At 34.4% G+C, this 27,180-nt stretch overlaps 1 protein-coding gene across 10 annotated transcripts in view; it reads left to right on the top strand.

Annotated features, from left to right (window-relative positions):
* The window catches only part of EPHA5 (EPH receptor A5), a gene marked incomplete at its 3' end in the record, with an annotated part of 325,147 nt that overhangs the window by 284,317 nt on the left and 13,650 nt on the right, over nt 1–27,180 (top strand). For all 10 annotated transcript variants that reach the window (XM_079919474.1, XM_079919472.1, XM_079919473.1 and 7 more), the window contains 3 exons: nt 12,405–12,466; nt 14,298–14,507; nt 17,176–17,325. In XM_079919474.1, coding sequence (XP_079775600.1) covers nt 12,405–12,466; nt 14,298–14,507; nt 17,176–17,325 — 422 coding nt within the window. The remainder of the gene's footprint in view (nt 1–12,404; nt 12,467–14,297; nt 14,508–17,175; nt 17,326–27,180) is intronic.

The following is a 27,180-nucleotide window of genomic DNA, read 5'->3' as shown; positions in this document are numbered from 1 at the left end:
GTTTTTACTCAGATATGTCTGGAATTTCACATCTCTCAGATTCTTGTTAGTGTCTTGTAAACGTGGTTATGTGTTGAGCTTCCCAATATAAGGATTTCAAATAATTCTTCAGTCACTCAATAAAGTATTTATGTGACACATAACTGAGGCCTTTATTTTCTTTTAATCCATTTTTTCTTTGCCATTCCTATGTATCTTTTTCCTTCCTTTATACCTCATACACTTCATACCACTTTGTAAAATCGTCTGAAACATTTGGCAAGGAACACGCTTTAGACTTTTTTCAAGCACTGGTTCAACTTCCATTTGCTGTTAATCAAGTTTTAAGTTATATATTGCCAAATATGCATAGCAGCAATGTATGTTCAATAAATGTTCTCAACCGATGAAGTAATTTAAATTTATTGGATATCCATTTATGCCATTTAGCTTTTAAATATGGAAAACAAAACAAAAACAACAACAATAAAAACTTTTTCCCAATAAAGAGGAACAAAAGAAACAACAACCAAAAAAATTACTGGTTTATAACCAGTTAATTCCCAAATCATGATTCATTCACAGTAGGTCACAGATGAGAACACAGAAGAAAAATACCTTAGCTAAAATTATCATGTTGATGATTGGCAGAACTTTTGAATCAGCCTGTATTGCTGGGAGATTGTTTTTCTCCATGTCTCAAAGAGATACACATCTCCAGTAAGAATGCCCATAGGGGAATGTAGCATAGGAATAAAATTACCTGCAGCCATGTGGGCTTCTTCAAACTTGGATGTGTTACTTTTCATGTACCTCTTAGCCATCTGTATGTCTTCTTTGGTGAAATGTCTATTTAGGTCCTCTGCCCATATGTATGTATATGGCTGATTCACTTTGTTGTACAACAGAAACCAACACAGTACTGTGAAGCAATTATACTCCAATAAAGATCTATTAAGGAAAAACAAAAAACAAAAAAAAAACTTAGATGTGTTTCTTTCCCCCAGTTGAGTACATGCCTAAAAATAGGTAAGAGGCAGGGACACAACGCAGGTGAGAGACAAAGAAAATATACATTTTTTTGAAGGAATAAAATAAATTAAAATATTTTACAAAATCATGCCCTATGATGAATGGGGAGGAATATTTTAAGTGAGAATATGATGTGAGGGAGATGGTCACAGGTACAATAAAATGAAATCAGAATTTGAACGGGACTATACTCTATCTGAGGGGAAGGACTTTGAAAGGACATTAGTGATAGCATGTGCTGGGCTAGATACTATGGGAACAAGAATTATAACAGTGATTGAGTAAAATTATTTCCTATGCCGGAAAGGTATTATCTAATATAAAACATACTTCTTAATGATAGTCATAGTAATAATAGGATGCAAAATATTTGATATATTTCATGTCTTCTTTTCATCCATAATATGACTGCTAAGTTTCACTTCCTCAAATAAACTAGGACCATGAGTTCCTCTTACCCAGGGTATATGTAAAACTAATGCCTATATGTAGACAGCCAATCCATCCTGTAATGAGTTAAGCTGTAATGTGTAGAAGAGTGCCAGATCACTATTATGATCATGGAAAACAGTACTGCATAATGGTCAAGAACATGGGCTATGGCTCTAGCCACCAATTTTCATTTTGCTTCTGCCATAAACTACTATGTGACTTTGCACAAGTTGGTTATACATTCAGAACCTTAGTTTCCTCGCTAATGACATGGGGTAAGAATGCCTCAGTGATGTTGGGAAGGTGACATGAATTAATACAGGTAAAGTTTAAATGGGCATGACACAGAGTAGGTAACTAATAAACACATGGTTATTACTTTTCCATTTATTTCTCTTCCTGTGCTCTGAACTCCTCTATATCCATTTCATTCCTAATCCATTTTAATTGATATGTTGCCCTGCCTACATTGCCTCTTCCTCTGAAACTTAACTACCTTTTCAATCCCTTCAAAATCTTATTCAAATTCTATCACCTCCATGAAATAATTCCTCATCACTTAGCCCTGAAATAATCGCTCCTTCTTTCGAACACTGTACCTGTATAAGGATTTTTGCAACTGTCAGTAATGTTCCCTCCTTTGTCCAAAACTCTTATTCAAATTTTCATTTAATTTTGTCTCCTCTGCATATATTTTTAGCTCCCTAGCTAAAAAAGTCTGCTCCATGAAGAAAAAAAAAGTCTGCTCCTTGAAGAAACAGATTATGTCCTAAATATTTATGTAAACCCATTACACTTAAACCTAAAACCAATCTATGGTCACTTTAGTTAAGCACTCTGAGCCTCAATGTCACAAAAAAGAAAAAAATCATACCTGCCTTATAAAAATTTTATGCAGATTAAATTAAGATATATTTGTGTGTGTGTGAACAAATTTGTAGGTAGTTATAGTAGTATTTAGTTTAATCTGTTTAGGTGAATTCATCAAATATCATCAGATATTAGGAGACAAGATCCCAAAATTATTAGAGCCAGTAGTCACCTACTTTTATAGATCTCTAATTTATTACAGAATTTGTTTTATGTGAATGGGTCCTGACTGAGCAATATAAGACAACTAAACTTCTCATAGTAAAACAACTAAATTTGTCATAGACCATTTTATATTCACTTGAGACCTTTATTTTAAGAAGCAAATGCCATTATCAGCAAATGATCATATTTAAATTCTGTAAAGTCTAGTCTAAAAAACAGGGCTGTGGTTGAAAATACAGACTTTAAATTTCCAGTCTTCTAATCAAATATTCTGTTTGATGTTGCTGCGGTGAAGTTACACATACAGGTAAAGCAAAATGTAAATATTTAAAATACTTCTTTGTCTTATTTTTTTTTCTGTTTGAATTGAAACTGTATTTCCCCTTAATAAATGTAGCTCTTGATGTTCAACTTAGGAAGTCTTCAACTTGTTTTTAATTTACCATGTTGCAATTCACTTTATTTGTGTCCTTAATTTCATGTTATCTGATCTGATGCTAATTTATTCAGCAGTTATTCTCAACCTGCAGCACACAGATAATGAGACATAAGTGCAACTAAATCTTGTGATTGTTTTGATTGAAGCTGAGGTGGGGAGTCTGAAGTAGCACTCCTCTGGGTGGTGCCATCATGAACCTTCCTCCTTCCTCTATCACTGCCTTTCGTGACAGAAATATGGAGCCTCATTCAAATTCCTTCTGTGATTTGTGGTTAAACAGGAGACATCATAAATAAATATATATTCTAGAGAGACTTATGACAAATGACGTAAGAAACCCACAGGTCCTGGCTTAATTGACTCATTCACAATGCATGATGCTTTAATGTAACATACATAGAGCCAGTTTTACAATTCAAATAGATTCAGGAATAAAATTTAGAAGTGGAAAATTATAATTTTTCCATTGCAGCAGCCTTAGTTCTTTAAGATTTATTTTTTCCACCCATGGAAATATTATAAAAATTGACCAAAGGAATATTTCTATTGAAATATTTATAGTTATATAAATATTTATATAATATAATTATGTAATATAGTTTATACAATGTAGTTATATAAATATTTCTATTGAAATATTTATAGTTATATAATATTTCTATTGAAATATGTATATTTCTATTTAAATATTCATACTTATATTTCTTAATCTAGGATAATATACAAATAAACTTAGTTCTCCTGTAAAATTAATAAATTTAAACAAAATATTAGAGAAAAATTAAAGAAATGTCTCCCTGTTTTTCTTTCCATGTCTGAGGAAATAACACATTCAATGACAATTGATTATTTAAATTGTCAGATAATTCTGACTTATATAAATTTGTAATTATCTTTCAAATATAGTATTTCATTCTATCCTGTAAAAGTCCATTTTATTTTACAGGCCCTTATTATATATGACCCAGGGCTATTCCAACAATCTTCAGACTAGTCTTTCCATTTTGATATTTTCCAATGGATATTAGTCCATTCCATACATTTTATTAAATCAATTTCCTCTCTTGCTTCATCACCAGGAGCAAACAAATCAAGCAAAATACATATACTTTGATACTGAACTTGATATAATTTGGCCATATCTCCATATTACACTATTTCCTTTCCAGAAAACTCTACCTAGTTCTTGTTCTGCCCCTGGAGATACTTCATTCTGCCCTAGCATGTCCTCTCCACTTTCCTCAGTTCTACTTGACCTTCAAGTTTAATTCAAATGTGACCTTCTCCATAAGATCAGTGTCATTTCTCTTCATTTTTCCTTCCATCCTCAGTGTCTGCCTGGCATAGAGTAGGCCACTCAATAATGTTGAATAGCTGAATAAAGGAAAGCATCCCAGTTCTACATTTGTTGTATTTTGCTCACCTGTGTGTTCCTAGATCTGTGCTCAGCATGTGTAGCATTTCATGTATTTGTTGAATGAATGCTCAGCCAGAGACAATCTTACAAACTCTAGCTGCATTTCTCTGCACTTTGTCATATTGTCCATTGTATCATAGTTATCTCTCAACATGTTCTGTCCTTACTACACCATGAACTTCTTGAAATTGATATATGTTTACAGCACCCCTAGTATCTGTCACAGGGCCAGACACATTAGGGAATTTCAAAACTTTTTTAAAAGACATGAATGATAGTAAATGAATCAATGACTAAATTACAGTTATCTAAACAGTTAAAATGAGTTAGAGTGATATACAATTTATATTTTAATTTAAGCAACTTTGTTCTATAAAACTATGGGTGTTTTAGGAAAAATAATTAATATGCATATGAAGAAAATTGCATGAGGATCTTTTCACAGGATCTTACATATAAATATAAGTTATAACTACTAATAATAATTAATATTACTTTAAGTATGTGCTAAGTTAATGTTCTTTATATATTATCTTCTTTAATCTGCACAATAATGCTATCCTGTAGACACTAGTATTTGTTCTCATTTTACAGATAGGAAAAATTAACCTTAAGGAGGTTAAATACCTTATCCAATATCATAAAACTAGCATAGGATAATACCAGATTTAAAAGCAGTTCTGCATGACTCCAAAACCCAAGTTCTTACAGTGTACATTACTAACCTCATTTTTATTATTTGGTATACACTTGACAAGAAACATTTATTTATTCAAAAGGTATTAATTGATCACCTAATACATGTCTATTCCTATTAATCAGTGGGATACAGCAGAGATTAAACAGACTGATTTCCTGCCTTTATGGAGCTTACCTTTGGGTAGGGGAGAAAAACTAATTGAGCAAATACATTTATAATATATTAAATGAAAAAAGTAAAGCTAAGTTAGGAGATTATGGATTGTTTCTATTGAGGGTTGGTAGTTTCTATTTTATTTAGAGAAAGGCCTCTCTGATAAGGCTTGAATAAGTGAATGTGTGAGCCTTACAGATATGTGGGGGCAGGCAGTGTGTTGTAGAAATAAGAACCTGCAAGACTCGAATGGAACTTGCATAGAATGTTCAAGAAAAAACAAGGCCAGCGTTGCTTCAGTGGAATGAATGAGAGGAGTCTGGTAAGAGCTTAACTTGAAGATTTAATAGGAGAATAGACAGTATGTGAACACCTTGGTCCCTGCAAAGACTGCCTCTTATTCTGAGCCTTGGAGCCAAGATGTGATAGAATCTTATTTCTACATTAACAGGATCAGTCAGGATGCTGTGTTGAATAAAGATGGTAGAAGCCAGTGTTGAAATGGGGAGACAGGGAGGAGACTACTGTCATTATTCACACCTCATTATGGGTTAGATCAGGGTAGTAATCTAACAAGATGGTGAGTAGTAGTTGAATTCTATAGATATTTTGAAGGCAATCACAGTAAGTCTTCTTGTGGATTAGATGTGGAATATGAGAAAAAGAGAAGTCAATGATAATTATAAATTATTTGTCCTGAGTACCTTGAAGAAAGGAATTGTCAGTTATGGGGAAAATTCCAGGAGGAGCAAGATTGTGGTTGGTAATCAGTAGTTCCGTTTTGGACACGTTACTTTTGAGAGGCTTATAAGCACCCAATTGCAGATGTTGTGTATAAGATTGGATTCTGAGAAGTATAAATGAAAATGTTTGCAGTATGAATATGCTTGAATTTTATATCTTCCCTTTCACAAAAGGAAACAATTCTATGAGCCATTATCAGTGATAAACCATGATGGAAATAAACAAATTTAACACGGCAGTAGAAATGGAAGCCAGCTCATTAATTTGATACTAGTTTTTCATTATTAGGGCAAAGAGAAAGGTATAATAAATAAACATAAGATATTTATTAGATATTTACAAGGACTTTTTCTGATAAAATCTAAATTCTACTCACCTGAAAGATATATATCTATAGAAACAGAGATTTCCTGGCTCAAAGATTGATTATTAGTAAATTAAACCTTGTGTTTTTAAAGTCATTTTCATTACTAATAAAACAAAGCTGTCACATTGTTAATTCTTAGATTGCTTAGCTCCTCTGCAAAGTCGATCACTGCTGACTCCACAAGTAATTATCCACCTTTGCTAATGTCAGAGCAATTCTAATTTATTTTTAATTTGAGAAATGAGCAGCTAATGAGAAAGTTTATATCAATATAAACAATCTGAAATAAAAGAGGATATTATGGAAAATTTGGAATTTCTATTTAATAGAAACATTTGGTGTTTCCATTTCAGGTAAGGTATAGAGGCTTTTGATTTTATAGTCTTTCCTAAAATTAAAATTACATAATTTTAAAAGTAGTTTTCCCTAAAGTGTTAACCAATAAATAAGGGTCATAATGGAATTAAAATATCTGAGTACCTTTCTAAGTTCTGATTGCCCCATACTTCATCCTCCCTTCACATTCCCCCGCTTGATAAGCATTATCTATTCCTACTACAAGCACAGGGTCCCATTTTCTGGGTGACCATTAACCATTAATAATTGAATCATGATATTTCTTATTCCAAGCTTCCCTTGGAGTAAAAATACAAGTAATTTCAGACAGCTACAAGTGTTAATGTACTAAATGGAATACAACCCAAATAAAATGGCGTAGTGAAATAAAACTATAGATATATAAGTATAAGCACAGGCTTACTTTTAATTATTTACAAATCTTGTAAAATGTTTGTAAGAGAAACCAGTGACAGTTGTTTTCCAGTGAATTGTGATGTTTCTAAATCAAATGCTCCCTTATACCCTTAAGTGGTACCACGTGTTTTTTGATGCACTCGTGGTTTCAGAAAAGCAGGTAGTACCAATGCAAATAAAATAATAAGCCCAGATTTAGTTGCAACTCTTGTGATGTAGCCTAGTTCAGTGTTTCTCAGAATACAACGTGCCTCTGAGGATATTGCTAAAATGCAGAATCTGTTTTAATAGATTGGATTGGGCACTGAGATTTTGCCTTTCCAGCAAGCTCTCAGGTGATAGCTATGCCACTTGTCAAGGGCCATGCTCTGAAAAGCAAGGACTAAATCAACACTCCCCAAAGTTTGTCTCACCTAACTTTGAGACAGCTTGTGAAAAAAGACTGCTTTACCAGAAATGGCGTGTTCTCTTCTCTCTTGGATTTTGTTGGACGTTAGCACCAAAAAAATCACTTACTAAGGAAGCAAATGCAGTTTTGTTTTACTGTGGTAAGAAAAACCCACATATCATGATATCTACCCTATTAAATTTTTAGGTGTAGATACAGTTTTTTTAATTGTAAGCACAATGTTGTATGGCTGATCTCTAGAAACTTTTTGTCTTGCATAACTAAAACTTTATACCTATTGAACAGTAATTCCTTCTTTCCCCCTCCCCCTGCCACTGGCAGCCACCATTCTACTTTCTGTTTCTATGGGTTTGACTACTTTAGATACTTCATATAAGTGGAATCCAAGACCTATCCACTTCACTATCGAACACTTCAAAACGCTTGGAGCATATATAAGTAATGATCATACATAAAAACATATTATTTATTGAAAGCAACTGAAACCCTACCAGATCTGCCATTAATGCATGAATAGTTTGGTATGGCATAGTCATGATTATCAAACTTATATTATCACAAAAGACTAAATATTTGTGAGATTTTAAATTTAAAATTTAAAATAGATATTTGGAAATTATAGGCATCATAGTATGGAGGGAAGGAAAACAACTTTTATAGTCAGGTGGACATGAATTTGATTCCCAACTTTGTTTCTTATACAACTTGCACTAATCAACTCAGGTAATATATTGAATCATTTTAAGCCTCACTTTTCTTTCTCTGAAAAGAGTCTTTTGTAATATCACTGTTATAGAATTTTGATTACAATTAAAAATAACATCATGCCTTGTAAGTGGGCACTCAGTATATCAATAAACTGTAGTTCTTTTATGATTATCAATACCAAATGATGAAATATGAGGTTGGTGAATTCCACAAATAATGTGTTTCTATTACTACTTAGACTCTGCCTGAACTGGGTCCTCAGTAAATATTATGAAGTAATGTAAAAACTCTACTCTGTGATTAAAATCATGTTTTGACATGCTTTATGAGCTCTTTTTATATTGATTTTTGATAATATGCTTTCAAAATTATTGGCAGATTTACTCTTTGTCTGTACTTCAAGCTGGATAATGGAAAATGATTTATACCATTTTATTGAATTTACAATGGTTAGAGTAAAGCCACATTAATTAATCTATGTCATTTTTGCAGGCTAGCAAGAACTGAGACAAAACATATGCCAAACTAAATATAATTATCATTAAAATGGCTTAAGCATGAGAAATAATCAAATGAGTCCTGAACTGTCTTATTCTTGTCAACAAAAGAAGATCATGCTTGTTTGCAAACATGCATTTTAATTGCTTTTCCCCCATTTTCTGAAATAAAAGAGGTGTTTTAGGTCCCTATCATATTTTTCAAAACCTACACTATCATAAATAATGAATCTGACTTCTAAAGCTAAGTGATGAATACTAAAAAAAAAAATCTTATAGGAGGAATACCAGGTGCAGATCTCCCTAAAAAGCAATTACTTTTTCTTTCCAAATATATATTATTCAATATCAATAAAGTTTCTGATCAGTCATTCTCTTTAGAGTATGAATTCTTTCGTCTAAGCTCAGTGAATCTGGGTTGAATTTAAGGAACAAATTTACCCAAGAAAGAGGTATCTTTACATAGGGATTTTATCCAACTCCTGCTCAGGAGACCTTGGGTGAGGAGTAGTAAATATTTAACACTAACCCATAGCTGTAAGAAGAGGGTCTAAAAAATTAGAGGATAGACAGAGAGAAGAGAAAGAAACTGAGAAAAAGTTTTCTGTTCTCTAGAAAAAGAGAATAGAAGGAAACTGAAGGTTTTGAAGTAGTAATATAGGAGAAGTGCTGTAATAATAAAAGGCTTGTGGTAGAGTAGATAATTGTAGACATTGATTAGGCCTTCACTTTGATGGACAAGGCATCTGCTCATGTGGTAGGAGCTGAGAGGTACCAATGAGGGAAAGCTAAGACTATATTCTCTGGATATCTGCTGGAATTCAGTTCTTCCAATTCCAATTAAACTATGACAACTCCCTCAATGGATTTCTGTAAGTGAGAGTCAGATCTACACAGAACATATTCCTAGAAACACAGGCTGATTCTAGAAAATGTAGCCCTTTCCCTAATTTGATCAGGGCTGGTGTTCAGCAAATACATATTTTTTGGCTCTATTAGCTGTAAATTTATTGAAATACTCCCATGCTATTTGATAAAAAGCTGAAGCCAGGGTTACCCTTTTATATGCTTACTCAGCTTCACTCTGGGTACTTCTGAATTCCTGAAATCAGGCAGATGAAGAGGTGATGTCTGGTACACCAGGACGTTCTGATATTCCAGCATTACGGTTGGTTGAACTTCAGACATGTAGGTCCCTGTGCCAAAGCAGTTATCAAATATTTTGGCTGTCACCCTTGGGGAAGCATATTAATTCTGGACTTTTGAAGGAAAAGGGGCTTCAACATTAATAAAAGCCGGAAATAGGCTCTAGGATGTAAGAATGGGACCAAAAGGGCCTAAAGCAAAATTTTGTCTATTTAGAGTTTGTCTGAGGACCATTAAAATGGGTGTGGCATCATTAAAATGAAGTTAAATTGGAAGCATATCTCAATTCATGAACTTAGATTACAGCCATAGTAAGGAGAAAATGCAGTTATAATCCTTTTTTCTGTTACGTTGTCTTGGCCATTTACAAATACAACGAGTCATTCTTTTTTTTCTAACTAAGGTATTGTATTTCCAGTCAGTTTTAAAAATCAACATTCCCCAACTCATCTCCTGTCACTTCCTGAATTACAAAGCAAAATTCAGCCCTCTAGCCATGTTTGAACTTGATGAACTCTTTCATGACAAGATACCTTGGCCCATGCTGCCTCTTCTTCCTGAAATATCTGTCACCATTTATTACACGAGTGACCCTTTCAATCTTCCAAATTCAAATCAAATGACATCTCCAATGTATATTCTCTACACATGGGATGTTTTACCTAACGTAGGCATAGTACAAATATATGACAAATGAATTTTTCAGACAACCTTTTTAAATAACTTTTACAAACTTTAAAGAGGAGGAGAAATGCATCTGCCTTTGTAGCATTACTTGTCACATTTCATTCAAAGAATAATGCTTCTAAAGTATTTTAAAAGAAGATAATTGTCTGAGTGAGAAATTAGACTGACCTACCTTATTATACTAAATAGTGAGTTTTAAGTGATTTTGGAATGAAAATTCCTTTTTCTTTCTAGTTATTTCTTTTTCATGCAATTGTCTAACTTTCTATATCTCTGTTTACATTTCAGACTAATGTTGTATGAATAAATATAAAAGTTCTAACTCTATGACCTGAATGAATCATTTCTTAAGTAAAATACAGATACCCTTCTGGAGAATGCCATTAAGTTAATTACAGTGCATTTCATAATTGAATAGGCCCTGTTTCCCTTTATAATATAAAAAGTTAATTAATAGATATACAAGATAGAATTTTACTATCATAAGGTCTTTTTTTACTTACCTAAAAATAGTTTAAATTAACACTAAAATTGTATGTAGTATACTTTTATCAAAGAGTAAAGGGGCATGTTTTAAAATAGTGAGGTTAGCGTGGAGTGATAAAACTAACAACCATGTTTTAGATATTTTTTCATATAGCAAAGGTTTTGTTTTTGTTTTTGTTTTTGCGGTACGCGGGCCCTTCACTGTTGTGGCCTCTCCCGTTGCGGAGCACAGACTTCGGACGTGCAGGCCCAGCGGCCATGGCTCACGGGCCCAGCCGCTCCGCGGCATGTGGGATCTTCCCGGACCGGGGGACAAACCCGTGTCCCCTGCATCGGCAGGTGGACTCTCAACCACTGCGCCACCAGGGAAGCCCTATAGCAAAGATTTTTGATCTTATATTTTTCATCTTGTATCACAGACATATTACACACTAACTGCCATAATTTTATGAGGGATAAAATATGATCTATTTTCTTAGTCGACTTATATCTAGCAATGAAACCCCACAGATACAAAGTTGATAAAGTTTATAAAATAATAATACATAGAAAATTCTAAGTGACAGGCACTATTTTAAGTGACCAGGGTAACAGTATGACTTGGTGGATACTCACAGTAACTCTATGAGGCAGGTGCCATTAATATCTCCGTTTTACAGATGAGAAAAATGAGATACAGAGATAAGAATTGATTTGCCCAAGATCACTTGATAATAAGTGATTGATCTGGGATACAAAGCCAAGCAGTGTAGCTCCAGAGTCTATCTAGCTACAGTTTTATATCAGACATGAAAAGAGGAGGACCTCATCCATCAGTATGATGATTACAAGAGAAGTTTCCAGACAGCAAGAGGAATCAGAACAGGGTTTTGAAGAATGAAAAAATTGGGGTTGATAAAGATCATAAGTATGTGGCAGAGAGGGAAAAGGGAGGTAGCCATAAGTAAATGAATTATAAGAACATAGAAATAAAGTTTGGAAAATACAACATATATTCCAGGGATCATAAACAGGGTAGTTAGACTGGACAGGAGTTTTTATTTAGAACTGTGAGGAAGATGAATATGTTTTCAGTGCTTTGCTGGATATTATTATTTGGCACTTTATATCATTACCTCTATTAAAATAAAATTCATCCTTAAACTCATTTTCTACATAAATTGATTTTGGTATTGAAAATTATGGGTTTTTGAATCTTAAATGTCAATCTTTATCATTCTTGTGATACTTTCTTCTCACTGACCCAATTTAGTATATACTAAGATATCATCATGTCATAAATTTACTTGCTACTCAAAAAGGACTATTTTTTTAACAGATGTATATAATTTGGACAACAATAAAAACTTCCAAGTAAACTTTTCCTAGATAAGCATACAAAATCTAAAAGCAACAGTTTATACCACTGTGTTCTTTTCAGGTAAACCAGTGATGATAGTGACAGAGTATATGGAAAATGGCTCTTTAGATACATTTTTAAAGGTAAGATATGAGACAAATGTAACTATTCAAAGTGTTATTCATATATTGACCATGATGTTGAAGTTGAAATCCAGCCACTTTAAAGCTAAATTTTAAATAGAAATATCTGGAGTCAGGATAATTATACTACAAAAATTAACTTTGGTTTGAAAATTATCCACTTCAGAAAATGTATACAAATCCAAATTATGTGTCTCTACGGTTTTATTTAAGTGTATGTTAATGTGCCCCCCCCAAAAAAAAAATAAAAGAGGGAAGGAAGGAAGGAGGAAAGAAAGGAAGGAAAGGAGAAAAAGAGAAGCTTTTATAGGTACTTAACTCTCTCTGAAGTAAGTCATACAGAGAAAGACAAATATGTGATATCGCTTATATGTGGAATCTAAAAAAATGGTACAATTGAACTTATTCACAAAACAGAAATAGAGTCACAGATGTAGAAAACAAACTTACGGTTACCAGGGGAGGAAATGGGGGGAGGGGAGATAATTTGGAAGATTGTGATTGACATATACACACTACACTACTATGTATAAAATAGATAACTAATAAGGACCTACTGTATAGCACAGGGAACTTTACTCAATACTCTGTAATGGTCTATATGGGAAAAGAATCTATAAAAAAGTCAATATATGTATATGTGTAACTGATTCACTTTGCCATACAGCAAAAACTAAAACAACATTGTAAATCAACTATACTTCAACAAAAATTTTTTTAAAAGAACAAATAAAAGTACTTAACTCTCTCAAAGTATATCAGGCAGAATAAGGAAAATGTCTAAAAAGTCCATGAAAATCATCTATATTAATGAAAGAGTCAAATAGACTCATAACTCATCTGAGGGCCAGTCACTACTTGTACCAGCAGAGTCATTATGTGATAACAGACAATAGCCAATGTTGTCAGATCTTCTGGATTTTAGGAAAAGATTGTATTTTTAAATATGCAAGTCTTCAAATTTTAAACATTGGCAATTCATTTTATTAATAAATAGCATGTGCTAGACAATGTAACATGTTTGCAGGCCTGATTAAACCTGTAGTCTGGCAGCTTTTCACTTTCAATATAGCAACTATTGCTATTATTAAAAGTAATGGGATAGTGGCATTAATGACGATTATTAAGAAGGGCCTGTGCATTGAATATGACAGGGGTCCACTGACAAGGCAAACTTCCCTTTCAATCTCCAGCCTCTACCAGATTCTGCTGCCAAATTTCTAATACATATATTTAAGTTCTTCAGTCTCTTAAGGTCACATCATTCCTTTATTTCAAAATAAGCATCAGTTGAGCCTTATTCTGTGTGTCTGCACCAAGTCCAGTGCCCTTGACAAAGACAGCAAGCTTCCAAGAAATGCTAACATTCTCCTGGTCATTGTTCAGTCCCTCCCTCCCCCATCTGCTATTGCAGATTCTCCCTTACTTCCTCTGGCCACTTCTTCCTTACCCCAATATGCCTAACCAGCCAGCTTCTTTTAAGTCACTTCAAAAATGTGCAGTGTTAACCCAAGGCAGGCACTAGGTTGAAGAGATGAAAACACTCCTCTGATGACTGAGAATAAAGGATTACAATGCAGAAAAGAGCAACTATAAGTGAGATTTTGGTCAAGGGCTTTCAAAGCCTTTATCTGCTTTGACCGAGCAGAGGACTGTTACGCATTATCAAGTTAACTATCTATTGCTTAACTTTTCCCATTCTCCTTCAGATAGAAATTGCATATGAATTTGGTAGTAGTGTATATTAATTTGGGGATTGAAGGAAGATCCTTTCATATTTTCCCTTAGTGATTGGGGTTGTAGGACTAATATTTCTATATAATCTTTACAGAAAAATGACGGGCAGTTCACTGTGATCCAGCTGGTTGGTATGCTGAGAGGCATCGCTGCAGGAATGAAGTACCTTTCTGACATGGGCTACGTGCATAGAGACCTTGCTGCCAGAAACATCTTAATAAATAGTAACCTTGTGTGCAAAGTGTCTGACTTTGGGCTTTCCAGGGTACTGGAAGATGATCCTGAAGCAGCCTACACCACTAGGGTAAGAGCTAACAGAATGAATTTCTGAAATACTAGACTAGAGACTTTTAATATTTAAAGATTTTAAAGGAAATAGAAAAAAAAAGAAAAAAGAAATTCCTCCAATATAGGAAAAAAGAGAGAGAAAAAGGGGAAGGTGGATTAAAAAAATCCAGATAACTCTCCTTGTTAGATATCAGAAAATTCAAATATTAAATTCAGATAAGCCAAGTATTCACTTTATGAGTCTTAGTAGTTCATTTTTTCCTTGCAGATACTGAAAATAAAAAGTTTGAGTTCATAGTGGATACAACTCATAAAATCATATAGAGTAGTAAACGTAAAAGAAAAAGTTAAAGAGAGAATCTCCTGCATTAAAAGCAATAAATATATTATATATACATATATTAACATTACTGGCGGTATTTTAATGCCTAATTTCTTTTATACTATGTAAATTGTTAAGCTCACATATATGGAAAATTGGTCACTAATTCACATTGTCATAATTAGCATAAATCAACACCCTTTTCCAGCAAAGTAATTGCTTCCTGAATTGCTGTTGTATAATTGACAGTTTTTTCTGTGGAAAACTGTGGGAATTGATGCAACAGAATTTTCTGGACAGTCTATGTATTGCACTTCTTGAATTTTAATCCCTTTTAATAAACTACATTTGTTTAATTCTAAATCTTCTGAAGGGCATCAAGATATCCTCAATGTTTAAACTTCTTATGAAGACAGAAATTTATCATTATATCTTTTTCACTATACAATGTGGCTAACTTTTGTTTCAATACAGAATACTTTTGTCATCTCTTATTCTTATGATAGATGTTACACATTTTCTTATTTAATTCAACGTTTTAAAATTACTTCTACTCATAGTCTAACAATAAACTATAGATTATAAGGCTGTTTTTTTTTCATTGTTGCATTGTGACTTATGGATAGTTAAAGATTATACTATGCTGAAGATCATGAGTGACTTATCTAAGCAAACAAAGCCTTCAAATTATCAGCTTAATAAATCAATAAATTAATTGGTGGAATACGCCTTTCCTTCTAGACCTAATTATTATTGTCATTATTTGAGTTAAATGAAACCTCAATTAGGAATTCTCCTGGGATTAGAGTTACATTTAATAAACTTGGCCTAAACAAGATTGGGGTTATAGAAAAACCCATTCCCAGCATGACTGGTTGGTGTCTCAGTTAAATGCATAAAGTAAATTTGTCAAGGTCTGTGTGAATGTGTCATGCTGGTGGAGAGGGAGGGGGAGAGGAGCCAGAGATCCTGAGACCCTCAAGACTTACTCCTGGGAAATGGGGTGTGGCAGCACTTTGTGGAAAAGCCATATATTGAGAGATGAGCCAATAAGGGAACTTCAGATAATATTGATGTCCAATATGATGGTCAGAGGACCAGGAGAAAATTTCTAGGCTGAAGTTTAAAGTAATCGACAAATTACAATTTCAAGAGGAATTGTAATAATTATAGATGATCCCAGTGCCACATAGCCAGGCCTAATAATGTGATCTTGCCTATGAATAATTAATTAACAAAAGTTATGTTTCAGGAAAGTCTTCTCAATGTGCTGCTACCATATTTCTAAGGAGCAAATAATTCAAACTTAGTTTCAATAATTCAAATTAACATCAACTCAGAACAATTTTAAGCATTACATGAAATTGTTATTTCTTCATATATCCTGAAACTTTGGTTCATAAAGAAAGTTTGTCCCATTTTTTCTAGTATGTGAATTAATTTTCTTTTCTTCCTGCAAAACAGGAAGGCATATATTAGTCTTTTTACAGGAAAATATTCAAAACACTCACTTCTCTCTTTCTCTCTTTTAAAATATATTTGCTTATAGATGAAATGTTTGGTTGCATTGATTTTTCTTCTTTTAAAAATGAGGAGAAAAAAAGTTTACCCTGAAAGGGGTGGGATATAAAAGTGTTATCTTGTAAACTAGGAGAAAACTTACCAAATCATTGTTTTTATCATGTAAAAACCCCAAACTTGATAATGTTGTAAGTCTTCCCCCATAATCTAATTTTAATAATTTTTAATTTGGTTGAATCTCATTTAGATACTTACCTTTTTGGTTAAAAAAAAACCAAAAAACAGTTTGACCAAACACACACAAAAATATGACAATGGGAAATAAGAGAAATCAAGTCTAAAAGAAATTGCACGGTGTCAGGAGAAAGTCTAAGTTTTTAACATATCTGATTTTCATGCTTGTCTTATTAACATTTAAACTTCTCATGGTTACATTCAGCAATCAAGACTTTCTATTTACAGTCCTATATTAAAGGAAAAAAGAACCTTGGGAATTTGAGTCTTTTACTTTCTGTTAGAAAGTCATGAAAGTTACCTTATTGATTTGCCTGACTGCCTGCTTTCCCCACTTAAAGCTGCCATCCTGATACTGTAATTGAGATGTGGGTCCTGTATGTGTTCCAGTAGTCAAACAGAATTTAAACTAGAAAGCTTCCAGCCAGCCAATTAGTAGTCAACCTACAAGTGCTTATGGGCTGAGATATGTGAAAAGAGACTGTATGCTGTCAAACAGATTCACTTAAAAATGCTACATCTCTTTCTAGATCTTTTCAGCGAGGAAGCAGTATCCCTAGATACATTTGAAGTATGTGGGAATTTTTTTCTTCTTTTTCAATTGTAGGGAGGCAAAATTCCAATCAGATGGACTGCCCCAGAAGCTATAGCTTTCCGAAAGTTTACCTCTGCCAGTGATGTCTGGAGCTATGGGATCGTGATGTGGGAGGTTGTGTCTTATGGAGAGAGACCCTACTGGGAGATGACCAACCAAGATGTAAGTATGGAACTACTCCCCCTAAAGTTTGAATTGAAACAGTTCTCTGATTCGGAAGACTGTGTGTGTGTGTGTGTGTGTGTGTGTGTGTGTGTGTGTGTGTGTGTGTGTGTATGTATATAATATATATTTCTGAAAATGATAGTTGCTTAAAAAAGTGAAATGCTCTTTGCTTAACCTCTGATCTGTTTTGTTGTTATTAAAATCCTTTATGCAGAAGCTCAAAATAAGTTAGTACAAAGGAAAGCAAGTTACTGTTATATAAAATCTTGCCAGACAGTCCTAGCAGTACTGTAGTGCTGTGTCACTCATTTTATGTCAGTATCATTTTCAAAAATGAAGAAAGAGCCATCAGAGAATGAATACTGACAGACAAGTTTTTATGACATGCACTTGATAAAGGGAGCTAAAACTCCAAACCAAAAGGGTGAATGACATTGCTTTAATAGTGGATGCTCTTAGAGGATAAAAAGAAATAATCTGTATCTTTACATTAAAAAAAAGTAGGAAGAGTAATATTGTCTATTTAATTTGGGATAAAAACAGATTTTTTTCCCACATGGAGAAATAATTCAGGCTTAGAATAATAGAATCCTGGAATTAAAGAAACCATGCAAGAATCTTCTATTCAAGTTCAGAATGATGCCTGACTACATGGCCTTTGGTGTTTGACTTTTTAATTTTCCATTGTTACTATTCGATATAGCCCTTTCTATTTTGGATTGCATTGAAATTTGATATTTTTTCTTCAAATAATTATAAAAGCTATCTTTTATTGAGCCCTTATTATATGCCATACTTTGTTTTAAATGATTTACCAACTAATAGCTCATTACTTCTTTATATAAAAACCAGTATAATGAACAGTCTTAACTAAATACCATGCTGATTTAAAAGATTTATTTTTTTCTCCAATTATTTCTTTCATCCATGCTCTGTAAACTCCTGCTCCTATGCCTTCAGGGATTATTAGACAGGTGCTTTAGCTCTCCGGCTGCATTTTGGTGAATCAACAGTACCATGCCAGTAATTGACTCACTTTCAGATATAAAAATCCAAGTCCAATCTAAATCAGAGTCAATCTTATATCCATTTCAAAGTGTTTTCCACAACTGCAGGGTCAACTTGACCCTAAGTAGCAAGATTGGTAAGGAAGAATTGTCAGATTCTTGCTTTCCTCTCTGCAAGGTCCTTAAAGAAGAGGATGTACTCCAACTGAGATGTCCCAGAGTTCCTTGCGCTTGCCGTCTGCTCCCCACTTCACAGTCTCTAATGGTACCTTACACATGTCTGCTTCACCTGAGGAAAGCACATCCTTGTTTGATGTTCTACCAGTTTTCCCTCTTTTAGATATTATTGCAGGCTGCCCCAGCCACCCTGTCTTCTTCAGATTTCCCCAGATGAGAAGCCAGGGTCACCCTGTGGCTTTCCCAAGAAATATTTCACAGTATTCTTTTCGGATAGCAATAGTAAATTAGACTGATGGATTCCCGTCTCTCAACAAGCATACTGCAAGGCAGTGAATCTCCCTTTCTTTTAGTCATCTAAATTGCTACAACTAGTTTTCTTTTGCCCTGTTCGCTTGACCTAGTAAAGGGATACTGACCTCTGTTTCTCTCAATTTGAGAGAACGTAGTATCTATTGTCTTCAACCTTATGATTTTAGGGGCAGGACTATGGCCAAAGTATTGAACTCTTGTCACACATTTAACAACCCATCAGAGAGATATTATTTCTGTCTGGCTGTTAATAACCTGAAACTTAAGAGATTAAATGATTTTCTTAATGCCACAAAAATAATAAAAGTTATACCAGAAATTTCAATCTGGTTCTCCAAAATTTTAATACCTAACCACTACACTGTTTCCAATTGAATCAATGTTTACATCCTCCCTTTCATTTCCAACCAGTGAGCCTAGATCAACCTTCTAATTGAATGTAAAATATTCAATTCAATATATAATGATTATTATGAATTAATCTAGCCTAGACAAAGATGAGACCTATTTGCTACTTGCTACTCTCCAGATAAATGCCGAATGCTAACTTGAGATGTATGGTTTGGCTTCTAACTTCTCTCAAGGCTCATTTCAATGCCATTTTTCCCTTTAGTTTTTGTGAAAGTATTTTATTCTGTAATGCCAGCAAGCCTGCTCCCTTCACTCAAGGAAAACATTTACCCCTTATTTGCCTAGTGTTATAACTCCTTCTCACTTGAGATATTTTGAATCCTGATTCCATCAGTAGGAATTATTAGTCTTTCCCAACTATGTATATAATATGTATAGGATTATTACTCACATTATAGGAAATTATGCCTGATATAGCTGTGTCTGTCACAAATAAAATGATAGATCAAAGTAGAACGTAATGCTAGGTGAATACTCGTAAGTGTTTCAACTGATCTAGACTGTGCTTACTCATGCTCCTGGGGATTGACTGATGTATACTGGTAAACCTTGGCTCTGCTCCACACGGCCCTCATCTTCTTTCAGAGACCAGCAGGCTAGCCTAGATATGAGCTCATTTTCCCCATGGCTGAAGGGTGAGAATAAGCCCAGCCTGCAACATTCCATTGTCCAATCCCATAATCAGAGGATCAGTCCACTCACACTGCTCATTGTGAATGGACAATATAAAGTTATATAGAAAAGGACATAGAAACAAAGAGGTGTGAAGGATTCGGAACAGATATTTTTCCTGATTTCAGCCATTTGAGAGCCTTGATACTTTTTTCAGATAACTTTATTTCAAACTATTTAGAAAAATACAAGGAAGTGCTAATATTTTTAGGACATAATAAAAATAAAAACTAATATTTTGGCATTGGCTGGGTTTTCCAAGAATCTAAATGAGGTTTACAGAAAAATGTTTTACAGTTAAAGATCTTTCTAAAATGTCTGCCTTTAATAGAAGGTCCAATACATGCTTTGCATTTTCTCAGCAAGTTTACTAGCATTAGTGGCATTTAGTTTCTAGATATGGCATTAAGTTTGGTATGCCTCAATTTCCATCAAAATTTGTATCTAAGAAACATGACAGATCTACTGTATTTGAAAATCATGATCACTGAATATTTCTTTTGAAAAAAGATTCTCAGAAATCAAAATAGAAGTACTGATTCGGCAGTTTTGAATGATGTATCCCATCATCTCTACATTCCAGATACTGATTCTAAAAAGGCTTTGCCACCATGAAAATGTTACATTACCAAGACATGCAGAATAATCTAAATCTCTCAGAGGAGACCTTCCACTGTGTCAGGGGGATAGAATGCTGCGGTAGGTTTTTTTTGGTTTAGGATTGCCTCTGTTATCACAGAGAAAAGCCATAACAACACATAATAAAAATAAACTAAAATGATTAAGATGATTTTAGGTACATATCAGACCATGAACTCTGATTCAAGCTTGGGAAGCTAAGATAACATCCTGTAGTCAGTAGAAGCTTCTTTATTTACAGCAAACATTTTAAATCTCAACATTTTTCAGAACTTAAAATAAAAAACAAAATAAGAAGAGATGTCATTGTATTGCATTTTTATATTTAGTGACAATGTCTTTCTCTTGTATTTATTCAGAAATGTATGAATACATAGTGTATACTAAGCACATAAATTACAAAATGTTTTAAAAACTCAAAATGTTTTAAGTAATCTGTTTTTAAAATTTTTTTTAGGCATTCAGGTTTCTAGTACCATTTCTGTCAGCCTAAATCTTACTTTTAAGGCAGCAAAAACTTTGACTCCAGAAGGATGTGAACTCACTTTGTGCTGAGTTTGCCTTTCTCTTGGTCTTCTAAGGATAATGCTGTCCTTGGATGCAAGTAATTAGTTTAGGGACTGGTAGGTATCCTCATGGAAATTCTTACCCCTTTGGAAAAAATGAGACATAAAGAAGTATCAATACTGCAGTCTAAAATTCCTATACCTTGTTGTTTAAAAACAACTAAAACACAAATCTGAAATTGAAAGAATAGAATCATCTTTGATTCTATAACTCTCAGTCAGTTTCAATGATTATAAAGGGAATGGACTTGAACAGATTTCCAAGATCTCTTTAATCTCTGGAATTCTATTGATCTAAGATTGATATACAAAGAAAAAGACATACTCAGTACATTTTTTTTTCTTTTTTTTTCTCAGTACATTTTTAATAGCTATTGGAGACAGAAAAAAAAATCCTAGGAAGAAAATTGGTCTATCTGTAACTATTTCTATGGCATTTGAGATAATTTCCAGGAATATATTATTAAACTCTAGTCACTTTGGGGGAAGCTTCATATCTCATAGTAACTAAAGGACTCATCTGTGAAATTTTGAGTAAATACCAAGCAACACAGGCACTCACACTCTATATAGAACCTAATTCATCAAAACACACAGCTAATGCTCAAAGGTTCCCTATAAATTTCCTGGCACTCACTTATTCAGCCTACACTTTCACACCTCCTGTTATAAAGAATGCACTATCTTCCAAAATAGCTCATTTTAATTCTGGGTATTATTTTTTTTCTTATGGTGCAAGAAATCTGATTCCATGAGGTAATATCCATACCTGTCCCAAATTATTTTCTTGGGAGGCAATTATTTCTCATTTCAATAGTGTGACTCAGCACCAGGATAGAAAGACCGCATATCTGCATGCCAGAGAGACTTAAATGTGAATCTTTCCATTGCCACTTGTTACTTATGTGAACGTGGGCAATAGTTAACCTTCTGGAATGTCACCTATTTCACCTGTAAAATGTGTATATGATTTCTATTTTGCAAATATGTGTTAAATATGAATGTAGATAATATACATACAATTTGCATCTTAGTACCTATGATACCAATGAGCCTGGGCTAGTCTAGATCCTTCAAGAAGCCTATGCCATGAGGGAATTACATACACATTAGTATTATTAAAGGGAATTGCTTGTGAGGACAAACATGAAGGGATGAGAGGAAGCTGGGAGAGATGTCAGACTGTGATACAAATCTGACCCCAGGTAGAGTAGAGATCAAAGGAAAGATGATTGGAGGCAGCATCTGAGGCTGAAGTGCACTTCTAAGAGAGGTTGCCAAGGCCGCCAAGGAGTCCTCAAGCCAGCATTGCCTGTTATAGGAGTCTCATAGGAATGTGCCTATCTTATCACTACCATATTCTGTAATTGACTGGGAGTAACCTATGTAAAACATGGCCTTGGTGTAAATGTGATGATGGATTTTAGAGGTTTTAGGGTTAAGGACTGTAGATCAATTTCCATCCCTGTAGGTGAAGATATGAGAGACAGATTCTCGAGGTTGCTATGCTCCACCCCTTTTGCAACACAGAGCAACTTTTCCACACAGGTTCAGGAAGCATCTGTTCCATGGTTCTGTGGGGTTTTCTTTCTGAAGGGAAATTCAGCAGAGGCAGGTTATGGACTGAAATGCAGCCTCTGTAGCTTCAGCTGATCTCAGGACCTCATCTGGTCCTTAGCCTCTCCCTCCTCCACTATCCATTCTGACTTCCCATCACCAACAACTTGGCAGATCATCGTGGCTTAACTGGTAGACGGAATCAATCCTTTACTCTTGGGGGTCGGCATTTTCTGGCCACAGCTGTTATAAAGGGGTAGCAAGAGAGCCCCTTAGAGTATTACCTGGATTCCACACAAATTTCTCCCCACCCCAACTGTGTGAAAACAGCTCAAATGCCTCCTGCTGTTCAGTATCAATAACCTTGGCCATCACGGTGACTCACCTTCTCTTGTGCTTGTACCTGGGCACAAGTAGTCCAAAGTGCCTGGTTACAGCTATAACCATTTGTCGCCTGGCAAGAGTTACTGGGAATGAAGCACAATATAAAAGTTTCTGAGTTAATTGATTTAATACATAAATTGCATCCTGAATAATGACACCTACTCCTATCAAAGTGTTGCCTCCATGTTGGTGCTTCAGCTGTGCCTTTAAAAGGCCTTCCAGCATTCTGTGAGGCTAGTCACTTCTGGATGATGAACTATGTGTAGTGGTTGCTGGAACCAGCACATATCAGCTGGTGAATTTTCAGAACATTTCTCCCTGAATGAGATTATGTTGGTAGCTTGCAGTTGACATGGAGCGAGTATTTATGTCAGATAAATGAGAAAATGTTATAAATCTGTTTTCCCTGCGAGAAGAGCCAGTTGTTAAATATTTAGGAGCACATCACTAAGTATGTGATTAGCTCACACATCCTTCACTATGAGGTGGATATTCTAGTTAAGGTATATGCTCAGTGGGAGTCCATGTTTGTGAATCAAACATTCCAACCTTATAATGCTAGCTGAGGCTCTGTGGGTAAAAGCAAACCAGAATGGGTATATGTATCTGAAAGATGAGCCCATGACCCTTGCATGATGGAAAGGGCCCAATAGAGTCACCACCCACTGAAGAGTGCCTTATTAGGTGCTCAGTGTTGGGTTTTATGTATTGGAAGGAAAGGCAGCATTCTTTAAATTGTGTTCAGACTATTGATTTACATGTCAATGCCAAGAAAATGCATAGCTTATGATAATATTTCAGATATAGAAATCTGAAATGATGCCAGATTGTCTGTAAAAATTCTGGTTGTCTTTTTATTATTTTTTTCTCTTTTCTTTCGTTCATCTCAACCACCTCAATTAACAAAGGTAATCGTAATAACAAAGTCAATTGAGATTATGACTCATTGGCCATACATTATAAATTGTATGGTAAAATGAACAGCCTACATAGCACTTTGGCAGATTTTCAGCATTTCACAAACCACCAGAGTACTAATGCCATTCATTTCTCCCCCAAGCTATGAAAGGAACAATAGGTAAAAATGAAAAAAAAAAAAAATCACTTCAAAATGTCTAAATATAAAATCTAAAATTATAGCTCTAAATCTATTTTAAATATAAATTCTAAACATTAATTTAGAATTAAATTCAATGACCTAATTACTGGGCCAAGTTCTAAGTTAACTTAGAGACAGAGTATTATATTTATATATAAAAATTTAGCTGAAAATAAAGTTAAGTAATATATTCTGGAAATAATTTCTCAGATCAAATAACTTACTAATTCCTTTAAAACTAAGGAATTGGTTTAATTCATTCATTTCATAATCACATATAAGACTAGCTGCTCAATGAAGGAAAGACAATATTTTTTTTAAATAGGTGCTAAAGAAAAAAAATAGACATAATTGGTATCAGCTTTGGGGAAAAGCACATTATAAAATATATCATGTTTTAAGTAAATAAAAATGACTGTTTTCACTGCATAGTTAAATATTTCATGATATAAAATATACTAAAAGATTTAATTTTGGTACATATATGTTATTAAGGTAATACCACCGTCCTTATCCACAATGGGAAGTCTTATAATAAGCAAATTAATAAATAAATGAGCTTCCATTAATATATGAGTGTAAATGGTACTTTTAATTTTTACTATTCATTTATTTGATCATTAGTGATAATTTCTCAAAATTGATTTAGCATTTTTTTCTTTTGTAAATTTTTTTTTTTTTTGCGGTACGCGGGCCTCTCACTGTTGTGGCCTCTCCCTCTGTGGAGCATAGGCTTCGGACGCGCAGGCTCAGCGGCCATGGGTCATGGGTCCAGCTGCTCCGCAGCTTGTGGGATCTTCCCGAAGCGGGGCATGAACCCGTGTCCCCTGCATCGGCAGGTGGACTCTCAACCACTGCGCCATCAGGGAAGCCCTTTTGTAAATTTTTGATTAGTACCTATTTCTTATTTATTTGTCATTTTATTTTATTGTTTTATTATTTTATTTCTCAATATGCATGAGATTTTAATGCATTAGATATGTTAAACATGTGTTATAGTTTTTGTAATATTTTCTGCGGACGCTATCACATAGTTATTGCCTTTTTTTTAACATCTTTATTGGCGTATAATTGCATAACAATGGTGTGTTAGTTTCTGCTTTATAGCAAAGTGAATCAGTTATACATATACATATGTTCCCATATCTCTTGCTTCTTGCGTCTCCCTCCCTCCCACCCTCCCTATCCCACCCCTCTAGGTGGTCACAAAGCACCAAGCTGATCTCCCTGTGCTATGCGGCTGCTTTCCACTAGCTATCTATTTTACGTTTGGTAGTGTATATATGTCCATGCCACTCTCTCACTTTGTCACAGCTTACCCTACCCCCCTCCCGATAACCCTTCCCCCCTCTCGATATTCTCAAGTCCATTCTCTAGTAGGTCTGTGTCTTTATTCCCGTCTTGCCCCTAGGTTGCTCATGACCTTTTTTTTTTTTTCTTAAATTCCATATATATGTGTTAGCATATGGTATTTGTTTTTCTCTTTCTGACTTACTTCACTCTGTATGACAGACTCTAGGTCCATCCACCTCACTACAAATAACTCAATTTGATTTCTTTTTATGGCTGAGTAATATTCCATTGTATATATGTGCCACATCTTCTTTATCCATTCATCTTTCGATTGACACTTAGGTTGCTTCCATGTCCTGGCTATTGTAAATAGAGCTGCAATGAACATTTTGGTACATGACTCTCCCTGAATTATGGTTTTTTCAGAGTATATGCCCAGTAGTGGGATTGCTGGGTCATATGGTAGTTCTATTTGTAGTTTTTTAAGGAACCTCCATACTGTTCTCCATAGTGGCTGAACCAATTCACATTCCCACCAGCAGTGCAAGAGTGTTCCCTTTTCTCCACACCCTCTCCAGCATTTATTGTTTCTAGATTTTTTGATGATGGCCATTCTGACTGGTGTGAGATGATACCTCATTGTAGTTTTGATTTGCATTTCTCTAATGATTAATGATGTTGAGCATTCTTTCATGTGGTTGTTGGCAATCTGTATGTCTTCTTTGGAGAATTGTCTATATAGGTCTTCTGCCCATTTTTGGATTGGGTTGTTTGCTTTTTTTGATATTGAGCTGCATGAGCTGCTTGTAAATTTTGGAGATTAATCCCTTGTCAGTTGCTTCATTTGCAAATATTTTCTGCCATTCTGAGGTTTGTCTTTTGGTCTTCTTTATGGTTTCTTTTGCTGTGCAAAAGCTTTTAAGTTTAATTAGGTCCCATTTGTTTATTTTTGTTTTTATTTCCATTTCTCTAGGAGGTGGGTCAAAAAGGATCTTGCTGTGATTGATGTCATAGAGTGTTCTGCTATGTTTTCCTCTAAGACTTTGATAGTGTTGGGCCTTAGATTTAGGTCTTTAATCCATTTTGAGTTTATTTTTGTGTATGGTGTCAGGGAGTGTTCTAATTTCATTCTTTTACATGTAGCTGTCCAGTTTTCCCAGTACCACTTATTGAAGAGGCTGTCTTTTCTCTACTGTATATTCTTGCCTCCTTTATCAAAGATAAGGTGACCATATGTGCATGGGTTTATCTCTGGGCTTTCTATCCTGTTCCATTGATCTATATTTCTGTTTGTGTGCCAGTACCATACTGTCTTGATTACTGTAGCTTTGCAGTATAATCTGAAGTCTGGGAGCCTGATTCATCCAGCTCTGTTTTTTATTTTTTTCTCAAGATTGCTTTGGCTATTCACGGTCTTTTGTGTTTCCATACAAATTGTAAAATGTTTTGTTCTAGTTCTGTGAAAAATGCCAGTGGTAGTTTCATAGGGATTGCATTGAATCTCTAGATTGCTTTGGGTAGTAGAGCCATTTTCACAATGTTGATTCTTCCAATCCAAGAATGTGATACATCTCTCCATCTATTTGTATCACCTTTAATTTCCTTCATCAGTGTCTTATAATTTTCTGCATACAGACCTTTTGTCTCCTTAGATAGGTTTATTCCTAGATATTTTATTCTTTTTGTTGCAGTGGTAAATGGGAGTGTTTTCTTAATTTCAATTTCAGATATTTCA

Source organism: Stenella coeruleoalba (assembly GCF_951394435.1).
Source record: "Stenella coeruleoalba genome assembly, chromosome: 4".
Taxonomy (NCBI): domain Eukaryota; kingdom Metazoa; phylum Chordata; class Mammalia; order Artiodactyla; family Delphinidae; genus Stenella; species Stenella coeruleoalba.
Note: the sequence above shows the minus strand (reverse complement) of the source record. Positions and strands in the feature narration are given on the sequence as shown.